Genomic DNA, 17703 nt, shown 5'->3' on the forward strand with positions numbered 1-17703 from the left:
GTAAAACTTAAGTAATTTTGATCATTATTTCATGCTACACAAAATTGACCTCCAACTTTGCAACACAACCATTTCGAGAGGACAGTTTTGAATCACGCCGGTTAGAAACAAAAACGCGAGGGATCTTTCTACATTTCAGGTATCAGTCATGTCCACACAGTGCAGACAGCAAAAGGTCAAACGTTTGTGCTCATGACAACAACATTTACTAGTGTGAAAAAGGCTGGAATTTAGGGATCTGCGTGACCTTGGCACCACCATGTGGTTACAGTGGTACATCGAATGTGTGCAGACAAAATGTTTTGCCAGCTCATGCTTTTAAACCTGTGTATCTGGCAGATATTTAAATAATCAGATTCTGAGCTGATGAATAGAAAACTGAAATATATCATGTTTCATGGATTTATGATGAAGTCCAGCGATTTAAGAGTTTGTTTTTTTTTTTAACTAAGACATTTAGCTGTTTCTGTTTAAAATCAGATTATGCAAAACACATACATACATACATCCTTTATGTCTGTCATCTTGGAGTTGGCAAAAATAAAAAAAAATCATATTACAGGTATGATTAATAACCCCTGATTATTACCACACACATTAACACAACAACTAGATTTTACAGCCTTCACACTTTGTTTTCAGTGCAATATGGGGTCACTTGTTAGTGTCACCCGGACCCTCACACTTTACAGGGTATATATTAATTGAAGGCTGATTGCAACATTTCAGCAAGGGGGACTCTGGTGGTAATCCAAATGATACTCCAAATAGGATTATCAGCAAAATGTCCCCGGAAGCAATTTGCCCAGATTTAATCTGATGTGTTCAAGTAAAAGCGGGTGAAAGATATCTGAGAGAACGCACAGTCATGCTTATCATCACATTTCTACAATGTATAAATGTAGAAACCACACCTTTTGTAACTATTAACACTATTCGTTTGTCTCAGCATGACTCTGCAGATACTTTTTATGGTAAAATTGGTCACAGGGTTTATGACTGACATTAGATTAACCCTGAATTATGATCCCTGATATTGTGCTGCTAACAATTTATGAAGTGCACTTCACCTGTATAAAGATAAATGTTGCTTGATAGCATTGTGTAACGGATTCATTTGTATTTGTCTATAGATAACCTTTATATTATTAATCAGGGTTTTTAAGACTCCATAAAAGAATCAGTAAACTAGTGAAATGCATTCAACTGGATTTACACTTCAAAATCTGGGATAAAAAAAATGGTGGAAATCCCCACACACATCTGTATAACACCATCAAATTGATAGAGAAAGACAATATTCATAGTTTAACAGATCATAATATATGCTGTGGTCAGAGCTTAAATGTGAAATGGTACACCTTCGTGTACAGACAGATGATCCTCAGGTTGGCTTTGGATGGTACAATAAACCAATAGAAAAGACCCACATTAGGGGGCTTTATGACTTTTGCACCACCATCTGGTTAAAAAGTATAATCACTTAATAGTTTGCAGCAACAACAAAACTTCACTTACACTAGAGATTTGCATGGAATGCTCTCTTTGCTGTATGAACACCTGAAAAAAAAAAAGAAAAATCCATTTCTATTTATCTGAAATTATTATTTTTGGGGTTGTTTTGTTTATTTGGTTGTGCCGATAGACAACTTGATGCGTCTGATCCGTCTGCTTTTTGGGGTGGCTGTGTCCCAGTGGTAGAGTTGGTTGTCTCTCAAACGGAAAGTCAGAGTCCTTTGTAAAAGTAGCAGGCAACACTTCAGTCATTGTACAGACCTTTCAGATATCATGATTGGGAATCTCATTGGGTGGGGGGTGCAAGGTAAGATCAAACCCCCATCCTTCTGTTTGAGATCTGATCATGAACCAGCTTTGAAACAACCATAATCAATATTTTAATCATATCCTATTGTCAAATAACAATGTGTAAAAGGGGCCACTAGTTCTGATGAACCTACAAAGAATACTTAAGGTTCTGCAGACACTATGAGCTGGATATGGGTGTAACAGACAGGAGTAGTCTGGTAATGAAAGCAGTACAAGCCCCTGCAATTTCTCTAGATAGTCGACAGGCGTCTGGAACTATTTAGAAGTTAAATTCCACAAACTGCATTGTTGCTCTGATTCTATCATTTCTCAGGAGGAGGGCTTGGGTGTCTTATTACGGCTTGCTTTGCATGCCACCAGTTTCTTTACAATGGTAATGTTTGTGTGTGTTGTCAGACTACAGTGGGAGATAAAGGAGGTCAAAAGAGGACACACGCAATGGACCCATTAATCATGCATGTGTCTGCCTTTCGAGGGATTGAGAGACAGAACATTCAAAGTAAACAGGGAAGACTTTGCACCAATAAGCTGAAAACACGTGTAACCAAAATTACATGCAAGTCATACTGACCACTAGAGTCCATTCCTACGGATAGGAAATTACAGTTGTTACAGAAAATAGGAATTACATGATTTTAAAAAAAATGGAAAAAGAAAAACAGCTTTCCTTTTCTTTGATATTTGACTTTTTTATTTTTTACAATGAAATTGTATAAACATACTGTATGGACAATGCTGCAACTATTTATGTCTCATGAGAGTAAAACTAAACACTTGTGCAGCTAAAGTTGTATTTTGTTATATGTATGGAATGCAAATCAATACACAAATGTGGTAAAAACTGAAAAACACCAATCTTCCGTTGGTTTCATAATAGCCGGACAGCAAAGGCAGTGACTTCCTAAAGAATTTACACACAGTCACTCCCACCAAGCAAACACATACAGCTGCTTCTTCACAACCACTACCACAAGCTCTAACAGCAAGCCAGCCTGCAGAACAACAAGGAAGAAATGAGTGTCGGGGTGTGGTTTCCTACTCTAGGGCTGCTGGCCTGGCTGTGCTGCCTCAGTCTGGGGCCCGTTCAGGGGGGGAAGGTGCTGGTTTTGCCTGTTGATGGAAGCCACTGGCTTAGCATGAAGATACTGGTGAAAGAGCTCAACCAGAGGGGCCATGAGGTCTTGGTGCTGGTGCCGGACAGCAGTCTGTTGATCCACAGCTCAGAGAGCTTCAAGACTGAGGTTTACCCAGTGTCCTTTACCAAAGCTGACCTGGATGGACGATTCGAACAGCTGACGGAGGGACTATTTCTCAAGCCACCACAAATGACAGACATCTTCCTCAATGTACAGCGTTTGGTCAACTTTACATCATTACAGGTGGAGGGTTGTGAGAGTTTGCTGAACAACCAGACTTTGATGAGTCGGCTGAGGGTAAGGGGCTTTGATCTTGTGCTTACTGACCCCTTCCTTCCCTGCGGCTCCATCCTGGCTCATCTCCTTTCCATTCCAGCTGTTTATTTCCTGCATGAACTTCCATGTGGACTGGATACAAAGGCAAACCAATGCCCCTCTCCTCCCTCCTACGTTCCTGCAGCCTTCTCTGGCAATACAAACATCATGACCTTCCCACAAAGAGTCAAAAACATGCTCATGTCTGGTGTGGAGTCCTACGTGTGCAGAATAATCTACAGCAACTTTGACGATCTAGTCAGCAGGCATTTAGAAGAAAAGATGACCTACAAGGAACTTATTAGTTATGGTGCTATATGGCTTCTCAGATATGACTTTACGTTTGAATGGCCTAAACCGATCATGCCAAACATGGCTTTTATTGGAGGTATCAATTGTGCAAAGAAGGCTCCTCTGCCAGCGGTGAGTAGTAAGAATGTATGCCAGAGTAAACATCTGTGATCACTTAAGACAAATCACTCATACTCACTCTGTGTTGAGTCAGGCTAAGAGCAGGCTCACAGGTGCAAATCTTATGATAAATTATTATTATTATCTGGTTCACTTTCATTCTATGAGTGAAGAAGATAAAACATTCACATTTAATGGCAAATAAATCATGAATCATCACTTCAGTACAGTAATCAACCACTTTATGAAAATAATATGCTAATATGCTATTTTCAGTTAATTCTCCAAGATTAAAACAGATGTAAAAAGAAAGTGGCAGTGTCCTTTGACAACAATTGTGTGTTTTGAACTACATTAACATAAAAAGTTACGTCAGATTATAAATAAGAAAATTAAAGGAACTTCCAGGATAACAAAATTTGTTTTACGTCATTTGTTGATGTAGGTCATTGCTAACAATATATTAGGAAAACAAATGTGTGGCAACAGCTTTACAATAGAAGTGCGGCAATAGCTGCAACTTAAAAATATGTTGGCGGGTATTGAACCGTGTCCACTAGATATTGTATTGAATGAACATAAATCCATAAACATTACGAGCTGAGTTTTTTAATGTCATTTTTCTGTGTTTCTGATTCTCCCTGCAGGAAATAAAGGAGTTTGTGGATGGCTCTGGAGACGATGGGTTCATTGTCTTTACCTTAGGCTCAATGGTGTCCAACATGCCAGAGGAGACAGCGAAACAGTTCTTTGAGGCCTTCCGGCAACTGCCTCAAAGGGTAACGATAAATAAAAATGATTCACCTCACAGATTCAATCAAACAGCCTTAGTCTAACCAGTCAATGTTGACTTTGCTAACTTTTGTTAGACTTCTATTTACACTCTTCAAATAAAACACTCAAGGCAAACACAGATTGGCCAGAGAGTTTTCCACACTCAGCATAAACTAAAGACCGAATCAGTTTTAACCATAGGACTTTGTTCCCTGTCCTACCTTGTTGTAAGTCTGCAAAATTCTATTTTCATTGCAAAAAGAGTTTACACATAACATGTTACAAATATTAAAAGTTATTATTAATGTTATGTTAAGTTAGTATTCGTTATATTGACGGTTATTATTTATGATTCAGGTATTGTGGAGATACACTGGAGTCCCACCTAAGGATGCACCCAAGAATGTCAAACTTATGAAGTGGTTACCTCAGAATGACCTCCTCGGTATGCAATCTTTTATCCAGACAGTTGTGTTAGGAGCATACATAAATCACAACATTCAGACTAATTCAAGTTGATTCTAACAAATGTACCTGCAATGGGCGTGCGGTTGCATGGATCTTTAATTGTGTCTATTCCTTCTCAGCCCATCCCAAAGCCAAAGTCTTCATCACTCATGGAGGAACCCATGGCATCTATGAAAGCATCTGTAATGCAGTGCCCATGTTGATGTTTCCACTGTTCGGGGACCAGGGTGACAATGTAAACCGCCTGGTGGCGCACGGTGTTGCAGAGAGACTTGGTATTTATGACGTTACCACTGAAAAACTATTGGCTGCCCTAAAGAACATCATCCGTGACAAAAGGTAAGATCATAAAATGTTAATGCACAGGAACATATTGTTTTGACCTGAGCTTTTCTGGAACATATTGAGTGAATTTCCATCCCCAGTTATTCAACACACCAATCATCTGTAATCCTGAATCTTTTTACATCCCTGTTAACAAGCCGTCAGCATTCCTCTCCCTCTTTTCTTGGCACTTGTCAACCCATTAAAGGTCATTTGAATAACTGAATCTGTCGACATAACTGTATGCACATGTGCACCTGATAAATGAAGTGGCCCCAAATGCAGAAAAAAAAAAAAATTCTATAATGAAAAGACAACTCCACATTAAACATTTAAGAACCCAATGAACCAACATTATTTTGAAAAAAAACAATGCCCTAATTTCTTTATATTTGATTATTACGTCATTGTTCTTTAAAAAAAGCATTTGTTTGACTCACACACTTCTGCTCACACCTCTTATCTGGGCCATGTGGGTGTATTTAAAGGGCCCATATTATGCTTTTTCTGGTTTTATATGCTCTTTACTGTGTTTTCCAAGTGTGCTGTGCATGTTTAGGCACATCTATGTGCAAAAATTCAAAGTCTGCGGAAACGCCGCTTCTCCTACGTCCTCCTGTTAGCTGTAGCATTAGCTGCATTTAACGCTCGGTTCTAGCCCCCCTCGAAAAAAATTGTCAGTGTGACGTCTTGTCAATGTGAGGTCACTGATCTAAGCCCATTGGCTCGTTGTGGATGTTGCAGGCCCTTTAACTTCTGTAGCACGCCCACGTTATGCCGTAGCCTGCGGTAGCACAGTAGTGCTAAGGTGCTAATGTTTTTGCTCTCCGGCCCTCGGAGCCAGAGTGGCTGAGCGGCTGACCAATTACGGCAGAGCCGACAGGCCGACCAATCAGATCAGACTTGGCACACGTGGGGACTCTGAATGTGGGCACTTCAGAGCCTTAGGGCGCGGTCACACTGGCCATCTGTACCGTGCTGTACCCAAGCACGATTGCCCGCCCACAGTGCCAGTCCCCCGCTGGCCGGTGCGGCCCCGCGGTCACACTACACAGGACTATCCGTGCCTAAGCACGATTACCTCTTGTACATAATGTCGTAATACAACACATGCACGCTTTATGTTATTATAAAGCGTGCTCAGTTTACAAACAGGTGGACGAGAGAGAGAGGAAAAAAAGAGACGCGCAGTCGAGTCCGCGTCTGCACATCAGACAAAAACACAGAACATGACAGCTACTTTACTGACTTTACAGCTTATTTTAAGCCATTTTAATCAGACACAGCAATAAATAAAATATAAATTTTTTAAATTGATTAATTAATGTGCGGGCGTCTGCACAGACTCACGCGCGCGGACTCGGCCGCGCGGACTCGGCCGCGCGGATGCTCGCACATTGGAGAACAACACAGAGCATGACAGCTACTTTGTGTCTTATATTGAGTCATTTTAGTCAGATACAGCCATCAAACTCTGGATTTCTCCATAATGAAGGCTGTCAGCGTTGTGTACCAGCGTGATTGTGCTCGTGCATGAAGTGTACCGTGCCGAAGCACACCTCTCCGAAGTGTGCCAAAGCCAAGGATGTGTACCGTGCCTGAGCACGATACGGAGCGGTCACACTGGTCAAACGAACTGGACTTTAGCGCTGAAGCGTGCTTGGGCACGGTACGGATGGCCAGTGTGACCGTGCCCTTAGAGAGAGAGTCAGAAGCGAGCCAGTGCATAGAGCGGCAGTACATGAAAACATCAAATTTTAGCTATTTTGAACATACTTTAGTCGGTACATAGATTAAATATACAAACCCCAAAAAGGGCATAATATGGGCTTGCTTGATTCACTTAATCAGTTTTAATATTAACACTGTTAAAGAGGTGCACTGTAAAGTTTCATCAAACAAACAAAAGCTGTGTTTACATTCAGTGTCTTTTAAGGAAATAGTTTACTTTAGAGTTAAAAATATGTTGCATGCATTTCCTTTAACATTTACAAAGTTGTTTTTTAAATGTTTTAAATTCCACTGTGGTAATACCTTAGTGTGCTCTCTAGGGTCACTTATTTATTACTATGTTGTTTTATTATTGCTTTGTTTGCTAACAGGCTATCACCATCAACTATCAATCTGCAGAGTAGCTTGAAACTATGCACATGTTTGAGACTATTGACATATTGACCACTAGCACCCTCTATTGTTTGAAAACTCCAGAGACGACCCTTTGAATTATAAGGCAACTTACACATTCATTAGGCTCAGTGGTTCATGGAGTCTGGTTACCTCATAATTCTTACAAAACTCCATCCATCGTTGACCTGCAAGATGGCTAAAAATGTCTAATGAAATGCAAAGAGCAGTACAAAGTCTTTAAAATGGCCAATTATCAAAACCTTTGTTTCATCTTTTTAATTTTTAATTTTTAAGACTTTACTGTTTTAGTATTGTTGTAGTTTAAATGTTTCAGAGCATCTTTTAATCATTATTTCCCCATCTCTGCAGTTACAAAGAGAAGATAGTGAAGATGTCTGAGATACACCTGGACCGTCCCGTTCAGCCTCTGGAGCTTGCTGTTTTCTGGACTGAATTTGTCATGCGACACAAAGGAGCCTCACATCTAAGAGTTGCTGCACATGAATTGAACTGGATTCAATACCATTGCTTGGATGTCATCAGCTTTTTACTTATGATTCTCTTTACTGTTCTGTGGGTAACGCTCAAATGCTGCATGTTCTGCTTTAAAAAGTGTTGCAGAAGGGAGAGTGCAAAGAAGAAGAAACAGTAGAGGTTTTGTAATTCAACTTTCACACTTTTTTAAAAATTCTGTAATGAAGCAAAAAATGAATGTTAAAACTTGACCATAGCTTTTCACTCTGGTGTACTGTATTGTGACGTTCACTGAAGAGTGATTGTACAGAATGGTTTAAATGTGTCTATATGTGCATTGTACTGGTGCATTACCTTTTTCAGGTTGTCTATAACATATATGTAACATAATGCCAAAAGCCATCCTCTGTTAAAATAACTTTCAAACACACTTTTAAACATATGCAATTGATTGGAGTTTTAATTTTTGTGGTGTGTCGGATTGATGTCTGATTGAGATTTCTTTCTCGCCGTTGTATCAGCTGAATGTAAAGGGTCTATGTACCCTTATTGTATTTAATTTGGTTGGCTGGGGCAGCTATTCTTTGCCATAATTATTGTATTAATACGATGATTCACTTCTATAGATATATGATTACAAAAAAGTGAGACATAACCCCTCAATCATGCATACTGTGAAAAAAATGCCTGAGTCCAGTGGCACATTGTTAGGAAAGTGGGAAAACATCTGTAAGACATGGCAGTCATGCTTATCATCACATTTCTACAATGTATAAATGTAGAAACCACACCTTTTGTAACTTCTAACACTATTCTTTTGTCTCAGCATGACTCTGCAGATACTTTTTATGGTAAAATTGGTCACAGGGTTTATGACTGACATTAGATTAACCCTGAACTCTGATCCCTGATATTGTGCTGCTAACAATTTATGAAGTGCACTTCACCTGTATAAAGATAAATGTTGCTTGATAGCATTGTGTAACGGATTCATTTGTATTTGTCTATAGATAACCTTTATATTATTAATCAGGGTTTTTAAGACTCCATAAAAGAATCAGTAAACTAGTGAATTGCATTCAACTGGATTTACACTTCAAAATCTGGGATAAAAAAAATGGTGGAAATCCCCACACACATCTGTATAACACCATCAAATTGATAGAGAAAGACAATATTCATAGTTTAACAGATCATAATATATGCTGTGGTCAGAGCTTAAATGTGAAATGGTACACCTTCGTGTACAGACAGATGATCCTCAGGTTGGCTTTGGATGGTACAATAAAGCAATAGAAAAGACCCACATGAGGGGGCTTTATGACTTTTGCACCACCATCTGGTTAAAAAGTATAATCACTTAATGGTTTGCAGCAACAACAAAACTTCACTTACACTAGAGATTTGCATGGAATGCTCTCTTTGCTGTATGAACATTTATCTGAAATTATTATTTTTGGGGTTGTTTTGTTTTTTTGGTTGTGCCGATAGACAACTTGGTGTGTCTGATCCGTCTGCTTTTTGGGATTGCTGTGTCCCAGTGGTAGAGTTGGTTGTCTCTCAAATGGAAGGTCAGGGGTTCGATCCCCAGCTCCTGCAGTCACATGTCGACGGGTCCTTGGGCAAGACACTGAACCCCAGATTGCGCCCGCATCTGGAGCATATGAATGTGTATGATGGGATTAGTCAATACTTATAGACACTTTACATTGCAGCTTCTGCCATCCGTGTGTGAGTGTGAATGGATAGGTGTGACCTGCCGTGTAAAAAGTGTTTCGAGAAGACTAGAAAAGCGCTATACAAGCTCCATTTCCTTGTTTATAATTGACTCATCCCAGCTTTACTAAGAACTGTAAAAACTGTATTTCTCAGCTTTTATGAGTGTTTTATTAACAGCCTGTCTATGACTGACACATGATACTTTGTTGTTTGTAGCTTAAAACGTTCATTAAATGTGATCTGGCTCAAACTTATGGCATAAAAAATGGCAAGACTTCCTACACTTGAAGTCAAAATTATTTTTTAAATATAGCCTGTAGTTTAATAATGCAGCACCTTTTTCACCATCCTTTGTAAAAGTAGCAGGCAACACTTCAGTCATTGTACAGACCTTTCAGATATCATGATTGGGAATCTCATTGGGTGGGGGGTGGAGGGGGTGCAAGGTAAGATCAAACCCCATCCTTCCGTTTGAGATCTGATCATGAACCAGCTTTGAAACAACCATAATCAATATTTTAATCATATCCTAGTGTCAAATAACAATGTGTAAAAGGGGCCACTAGTTCTGATGAACCTACAAAGAATACTTAAGGTTCTGCAGACACTATGAGCTGGATATGGGTGTAACAGACAGGAGTAGTCTGGTAATGAAGGCAGTACAAGCACCTGCAATTTCTCTAGATAGTCGACAGGCGTCTGGAACTATTGAGAAGTTAAATTCCACAAACTGCATTGTTGCTCTGATTCTATCATTTCTCAGGAGGAGGGCTTGGGTGTCTTATTACGGCTTGCTTTGCATGCCACCAGTTTCTTTACAATGGTAATGTTTGTGTGTGTTGTCAGACTACAGTGGGAGATAAAGGAGTTCAAAAGAGGACACACGCAATGGACCCATTAATCATGCATGTGTCTGCCTTTCGAGGGATTGATAGACAGAACATTCAAAGTAAACAGGGAAGACTTTGCATCAATAAGCTGCAAACACATCTAACCAAAATTACATGCAAGTCATACTGACCACTAGAGTCCATTGCTATTGATAGGAAATTACAGTTGTGACAGAAAATAGGAATTACATGATTTAAAAAAAAATGGAAAAAGAAAAACAGCTCTCCTTTTGTTTGATATTTGACTTTTTTATTTTTGACAATGAAATTGTATAAACATACTGTATGGACAATGCTGCAACTATTTATGTCTCATGAGAGTAAAACTAAACACTTGTGTAGCTAAAGTTGTATTTTGTTATATGTATGGAATGCATATTAATACACTTAAACAAATGTGGTAAAAACTAAAAAACACCATCTTCTGGTGGTTACATAATAGCAGGACAGCAAAGGCAGTGACTTCCTAAAGAATTTACACACAGTCACTCCCCGAAACAAACACACACAGCCGCTTCTTTACAACCACTACCACAAGCTCTAACAGCAAGCCAGCTTGCAGAACAACAAGGTAGAAATGAGCATCGGGGTGTGGTTTCCTACTCTAGGGCTGCTGGCCTGGCTGTGCTGCCTCAGTCTGGGGCCCGTTCAGGGGGGGAAGGTGCTGGTTTTGCCTGTTGATGGAAGCCACTGGCTTAGCATGAAGCTACTGGTGAAAGAGCTCAACCAGAGGGGCCATGAGGTCTTGGTGCTGGTGCCGGATAGCAGCCTGTTGATCCACAGCTCAGAGAGCTTCAAGACTGACGTTTACCCAGTGTCCTTTACAAAAGCTGACCTGGATGGACGATTCGAACAGCTGACGGAGGGACTATTTCTCAAGCCACCACAAATGACAGACATCTTTCTCAATGTACAGCGTTTGGTCAACTTTACATCATTACAGGTGGAGGGTTGTGAGAGTTTGCTGAACAACCAGACTTTGATGAGTCGGCTGAGGGTAGGGGGCTTTGATCTTGTGCTTACTGACCCCTTCCTTCCCTGCGGCTCCATCCTGGCTCATCTCCTTTCCATTCCAGCTGTTTATTTCCTGCGTGAACTTCCATGTGGACTGGATACAAAGGCAAACCAATGCCCGTCTCCTCCCTCCTACGTTCCTGCAGCCTTCTCTGGCAATACAAACATCATGACCTTCCCACAAAGAGTCAAAAACATGCTCATGTCTGGTGTGGAGTCCTACGTGTGCAGAATAATCTACAGCAACTTTGACGATCTAGTCAGCAGGCATTTAGAAGAAAAGATGACCTACAAGGAACTTATTAGTTATGGTGCTATATGGCTTCACAGATATGACTTCACATTTGAATGGCCTAAACCTATCATGCCAAACATGGCTTTTATTGGAGGTATCAATTGTGCAAAGAAGGCTCCTCTGCCAGCGGTGAGTAGTAAGAATGTATGCCAGAGTAAACATCTGTGATCACTTAAGACAAATCACTCATACTCACTCTGTGTTGAGACAGGCTAAGAGCAGGCTCACACGTGCAAATCTTATGACAAATTATTATTATTATCTGGTTCACTTTCATTCTATATAAGTGAAGAAGATAAAACATTCACATTTAATGGCAAATAAATTATGAATCATCACTTAACATAGCAATTCATAGTAATCAACCACTTTATGAAAATGATATGCTAATATGATATTTTTTTTCAGTTAATTCTCCAAGATTAAAACAGATGTAAAAAGAAAGTGCCAGTGTCCTTTGACAACAATTGTGTGTTTTGAACTACATTAACATACAAAACTACGTCAGATTATAAATAAGAAAATTAAAGGAACTTCCAGGATAACATTTTTTTTACATCATTTGTTGATGTAGGTCATTGCTAACAATATATTAGGAAAACAAATGTGTGGCAACAGCTTACAATAGAAGTGTGGCAATAGCTGCAACTTAAAAATATGTTGGCGGGTATTGAACCATGTCCACTAGATATTGTATTAAATGAACATAAATCCAAAAACATTAGGTGATGAGTTTTTTTAATGTCATTTTTCTGTGTTTCTGATTCTCCCTGCAGGAAATAAAGGAGTTTGTGGATGGCTCTGGAGACGACGGGTTCATTGTCTTTACCTTAGGCTCGATGGTGTCCAACATGCCAGAGGAGACAGCTAAACAGTTCTTTGAGGCCTTCCGGCAACTGCCTCAAAGGGTAACGATAAACTAAAAAGATTCACCTCACAGATTCAATCAAACAGCCTTAGTTTAACCAGTCAATGTTGACTTTGCTAACTTTTGTTAGACTTCTATTTACACTCTTCAAATAAAACACTCAAGGCAAACACAGATTGGCCAGAGCCAGTTTTCCACACTCAGCATAAACTAAAGACCTAATCAGTTTTAACCATAGGACTTTGTTCCCTGTCCTACCTTGTTGTAAGTCTGCAAAATTCTATTTTCATTGCAAAAAGAGTTTACACATAACACGTTACAAATATTAAAAGTTATTATTAATGTTATGTTAAGTTAGTATTCGTTATATTGACGGTTATTATTTATGATTCAGGTATTGTGGAGATACACTGGAGTCCCACCTAAGGATGCACCCAAGAATGTCAAACTTATGAAGTGGTTACCTCAGAATGACCTCCTCGGTATGCAATCTTTTATCCAGACAGATGTGTTAGGAGCATACATAAATCACAACATTCAGACTAATTCAAGTTGATTCTAACAAATGTACCTGCAATGGGCGTGCGGTTGCATGGATCTTTAATTGTGTCTACTCATTCTCAGCCCATCCCAAAGCCAAAGTCTTCATCACTCATGGAGGAACCCATGGCATCTATGAAAGCATCTGTAATGCAGTGCCCATGTTGATGTTTCCACTGTTCGGGGACCAGAGTGACAATGTAAACCACCTGGTGGCGCACGGTGTTGCAGAGAGACTTGGTATTTATGACGTGACCACTGAAAAACTATTGACTGCCCTAAAGAACATCATCCGTGACAAAAGGTAAGATCATAAAATGTTAATGCACAGGAACATATTGTTTTGCCCCGAGCTTTTCTGGAACATATTGAGTGAATTTCCATCCCTAGTTATTCAACACACCAATCATCTGTAATCCTGAATCTTTTTACATCCCTGTTAACAAGCTGTCAGCATTCCTCTCCCTCTTTTCTTGGCACTTGTCAACCCATTAAAGATCATTTGAATAACTGAATCTGTCGACACAACTGTATGCACATGTGCACCTGATAAATGAAGTGGCCCCAAATGCAGAAAAAAAGAAATTCTATAATGAAAAGACAACTCCACATTAAACATTTAAGAACCCAATGAACCAACATTATTTGGAAAAAAAACAATGCCCTAATTTCTTTATATTTGATTATTACGTCATTCTTCTTTAAAAAAAAGCATTTGTTTGACTCACACACTTCTGCTCACACCTCTTATCTGGGCCATGTGGGTGTATTTAAAGGGCCCATATTATGCTTTTTCTGGTTTTATATGCTCTTTACTGTGTTTTCCAAGTGTGCTGTGCATGTTTAGGCACATCTATGTGCAAAAATTCAAAGTCTGCGGAAACGCCACTTCTCCTACGTCCTCTTGTTAGTTGTAGCATTAGCTGCATTTAACGCTCGGTTCTAGCCCCCCTCGAAAAAAATTATCAGTGTGACGTCTTGTCAATGTGAGGTCACTGATGTAAGCCCATTGGCTCGTTGTGGCAAGCCCAGCAGCTCATGTTGCAGGCCCTTTAACTTCTGTAGCACGCCCACGTTATGCCGTAGCCTGCGGTAGCACAGTAGTGCTAAGGTGCTAATGTTTTTGCTCTCCGGCCCTCGGAGCCAGAGTGGCAGAGCGGCTGACCAATTACGGCAGAGCCGACAGGCCGACCAATCAGATCAGACTTGGCACACGTGGGGACTCTGAACGTGGGCACTTCAGAGCCTTAGGGCGCGGTCACACTGGCCATCTGTACCGTGCTGTACCCAAGCACGATTGCCTGCCCACAGCGCCAGTCCCCCGCTGGCCGGTCCCCCGCGGTCACACTACACAGGACTATCCGTGCCTAAGCACGATTACCTCTTGTACATAATGTCGTAATACAACACATGCACGCTTTATGTTATTATGAAGCGTGCTCAGTTTACAAACAGGCGGACGAGAGAGAGAGGAAAAAAAGAGACGCGCAGTCGAGTCCGCGTCTGCACATCAGACAAAAACACAGAACATGACTTTACAGCTTATTTTAAGCCATTTTAATCAGACACAGCAATAAATAAAATATATATTTTTTAAACTGATTAATTAATGTGCGGGCGTCTGCACAGACTCACGCGCGGACTCGGCCGATGCTCGCACATTGGAGAACAACACAGAGCATGACAGCTACTTTGTGTCTTATATTGAGTCATTTTAGTCAGATACAGCCATCAAACTCTGGATTTCTGCATAATGAAGGCTGTCAGCGTTGTGTACCAGCGTGCTTGTGCTTGTGCATGAAGTGTACCGTGCCGAAGCACACCTCTCCGAAGTGTGCCAAAGCCAAGGAAGTGTACCGTGCCTGAGCACGATATGGAGCGGTCACACTGGTCAAACGAACTGGACTTTAGTGTTGAAGCGTGCTTGGGCACGGTACGGATGGCCAGTGTGACCGTGCCCTTAGAGAGAGAGTCAGAAGCGAGCCAGTGCATAGAGCGGCAGTACATGAAAACATCAAATTTTAGCTATTTTGAACATACTTTAGTCGGTACATAGATTAAATATACAAACCCCAAAAAGGGCATAATATGGGCTCTTTAAACTGTGCTTGATTCACTTCATCAGTTTTAATATTAACACGTTAAAGAGGTGCACTGTAAAGTTTCATCAAACAAACAAAAGCTGTGTTTACATTCAGTGTCTTTTAAGGAAATAGTTTACTTTAGAGTTAAAAATATGTTGCATGCATTTCCTTTAACATTTACAAAGTTGTTTTTTAAATCTTTTAAATTCCACTGTGGTAATACCCTAGTGTGCTCTCTAGGGTCACTTATTTATTGCTATGTTGTTTTATTATTGCTTTGTTTGCTAACAGGCTATCACCATCAGCTATCAATCTGCAGAGTAGCTTAAAACTATGCACATGTTTGGGACTATTGACATATTACCCACTAGCACCCTCTATTGTTTGAAAACTCCAGAGACGACCCTTTGAATATAAGGCAACTTACACATTCATTAGGCTCAGTGGTTCATGGAGTCTGGTTACCTCATAATTCTTAAAAAACTCCATCCATCGTTGACCTGCAAGATGGCTAAAAATGTCTAATGAAATGCCCTGTAAAGCAGTACAAAGTCTTTAAAATGGCCAATTATCAAAACCTTTGTTTCATCTTTTTCATTTTTAATTTTTAAGACTTTACTGTTTTAGTATTGTTGTAGTTTAAATGTTTCAGAGCATCTTTTAATCATTGTATCCCCATCTCTGCAGTTACAAAGAGAAGATAGTGAAGATGTCTGAGATACACCTGGACCGTCCCGTTCAGCCTCTGGAGCTTGCTGTTTTCTGGACTGAATTTGTCATGCGACACAAAGGAGCCTCACATCTAAGAGTTGCTGCACATGAATTGAACTGGATTCAATACCATTGCTTGGATGTCATCGGCTTTTTACTCATGATTCTCTTTACTGTTCTGTGGGTAACGCTCAAATGCTGCATGTTCTGCTTTAAAAAGTGTTGCAGAAGGGAGAGTGCAAAGAAGAAGAAACAGTAGAGGTTTTGTAATTCAACTTTCACACTTTTTTTTAAATTCTGTAATGAAGCAAACAATGAATGTTAAAACTTGACAATAGCTTTTCACTCTGGTGTACTGTATTGTGACGTTCACTGAAGAGTGATTGTACAGTATGGTTTAAATGTGTATATATGTGCATTGTACTGGTGCATTACCTTTTTCAGGTTGTCTATAACATATATGTAACATAATGCCAAAAGCCATCCTCTGTTAAAATAACTTTCAAACACACTTTTAAACATATGCAATTGATTGGAGTTTTAATTTTTGTGGTGTGTCAGATTTATGTCTGATTGAGATTTCTTTCTCGCCGTTGTATCAGCTGAATGTAAAGGGTCTATGTACCCTTATTGTATTTAATTTGGTTGGCTGGGGCAGCTATTCTTTTCCATAATTATTGTATTAATACAATGATTCACTTCTATAGATATATGATTGAAAAAAAGTGAGACATAACCCCTCAATCGTGCATACTGTGAAAAAAATGCCTGAGTCCAGTAACACATTGTTAGGAAAGTGTGAAAACATCTGTAAGACATGGCAGTCATGCTTATCATCACATTTCTACAATGTATAAATGTAGAAACCACACCTTTTGTAACTTCTAACACTATTCTTTTGTCTCAGCATGACTCTGCAGATACTTTTTATGGTAAAATTGGTCACAGGGTTTATGACTGACATTAGATTAACCCTGAACTCTGATCCCTGATATTGTGCTGCTAACAATTTATGAAGTGCACTTCACCTGTATAAAGATAAATGTTGCTTGATAGCATTGTGTAACGGATTCATTTGTATTTGTCTATAGATAACCTTTATATTATTAATCAGGGTTTTTAAGGCTCCATAAAAGAATCAGTAAACTAGTGAAATGCATTCAACTGGATTTACACTTCAAAATCTGGGATAAAAAAAATGGTGGAAATCCCCACACACATCTGTATAACACCATCAAATTGATAGAGGAAGACAATATTCATAGTTTAACAGATCATAATATATGCTGTGGTCAGAGCTTAAATGTGAAATGGTACACCTTCGTGTACAGACAGATGATCCTCAGGTTGGCTTTGGATGGTACAATAAAGCAATAGAAAAGACCCACATTAGGGGGCTTTATGACTTTTGCACCACCATCTGGTTAAAAAGTATAATCACTTAATAGTTTGCAGCAACAACAAAACTTCACTTACACTAGAGATTTGCATGGAATGCTCTCTTTGCTGTATGAACACCTGAAAAAAAAGAAACCAAAATCTCCATTTCTATTTATCTGAAATTATTATCTTTGGGGTTGTTTTGTTTTTTTGGTTGTGCCGATAGACAACTTGGTGTGTCTGATCCGTCTGCTTTTTGGGATGGCTGTGTCCCAGTGGTAGAGTTGGTTGTCTCTCAAACAGAAGGTCAGGGGTTCGATCCCCAGCTCCTGCAGTCACATGTCGA

The 17703-nt window shown here is 39.7% G+C and overlaps 2 protein-coding genes across 2 annotated transcripts; both read left to right on the plus strand.

The window, feature by feature from the left end:
* The first annotated feature begins 2782 nt into the window (after positions 1 to 2782).
* On the plus strand, positions 2783 to 8830 carry LOC109986951 (UDP-glucuronosyltransferase-like). Its single transcript, XM_065962189.1, has 5 exons — positions 2783 to 3701; positions 4337 to 4468; positions 4821 to 4908; positions 5051 to 5270; positions 7752 to 8830. The coding sequence occupies exons 1-5, from the start codon at positions 2841 to 2843 to the stop codon at positions 8032 to 8034; spliced, it is 1584 nt and encodes a 527-aa protein (XP_065818261.1). The 5' UTR covers positions 2783 to 2840; the 3' UTR covers positions 8035 to 8830.
* A 2148-nt stretch (positions 8831 to 10978) lies between these two features.
* LOC109987374 (UDP-glucuronosyltransferase) lies at positions 10979 to 17032 on the plus strand. Its single transcript, XM_020638441.2, has 5 exons — positions 10979 to 11903; positions 12551 to 12682; positions 13037 to 13124; positions 13267 to 13486; positions 15954 to 17032. Exons 1-5 carry the CDS (start codon positions 11043 to 11045, stop codon positions 16234 to 16236), a joined length of 1584 nt encoding a protein of 527 aa, XP_020494097.2. The 5' UTR covers positions 10979 to 11042; the 3' UTR covers positions 16237 to 17032.
* The last annotated feature ends 671 nt before the right edge of the window (positions 17033 to 17703 follow it).

The sequence above is a fragment of the Labrus bergylta genome, chromosome 13 (assembly GCF_963930695.1).
Source record: "Labrus bergylta chromosome 13, fLabBer1.1, whole genome shotgun sequence".
In the NCBI taxonomy this organism is placed as follows: domain Eukaryota; kingdom Metazoa; phylum Chordata; class Actinopteri; order Labriformes; family Labridae; genus Labrus; species Labrus bergylta.

Excerpts from the sequence above, each read along its gene's own strand:
- LOC109986951 (XM_065962189.1), top strand. The coding sequence starts at position 2,841 with ATGAGTGTCGGGGTGTGGTTTCCTACTCTAGGGCTGCTGGCCTGGCTG. Across the intron at positions 4,469-4,820 it reads TCCGGCAACTGCCTCAAAGG|GTATTGTGGAGATACACTGG; the intron begins GTAACGATAAAT and ends TTTATGATTCAG. Across the intron at positions 5,271-7,751 it reads AACATCATCCGTGACAAAAG|TTACAAAGAGAAGATAGTGA; the intron begins GTAAGATCATAA and ends CCATCTCTGCAG.
- LOC109987374 (XM_020638441.2), top strand. The coding sequence starts at position 11,043 with ATGAGCATCGGGGTGTGGTTTCCTACTCTAGGGCTGCTGGCCTGGCTG. Across the intron at positions 11,904-12,550 it reads AGAAGGCTCCTCTGCCAGCG|GAAATAAAGGAGTTTGTGGA; the intron begins GTGAGTAGTAAG and ends TTCTCCCTGCAG. Across the intron at positions 13,125-13,266 it reads ACCTCAGAATGACCTCCTCG|CCCATCCCAAAGCCAAAGTC; the intron begins GTATGCAATCTT and ends ACTCATTCTCAG.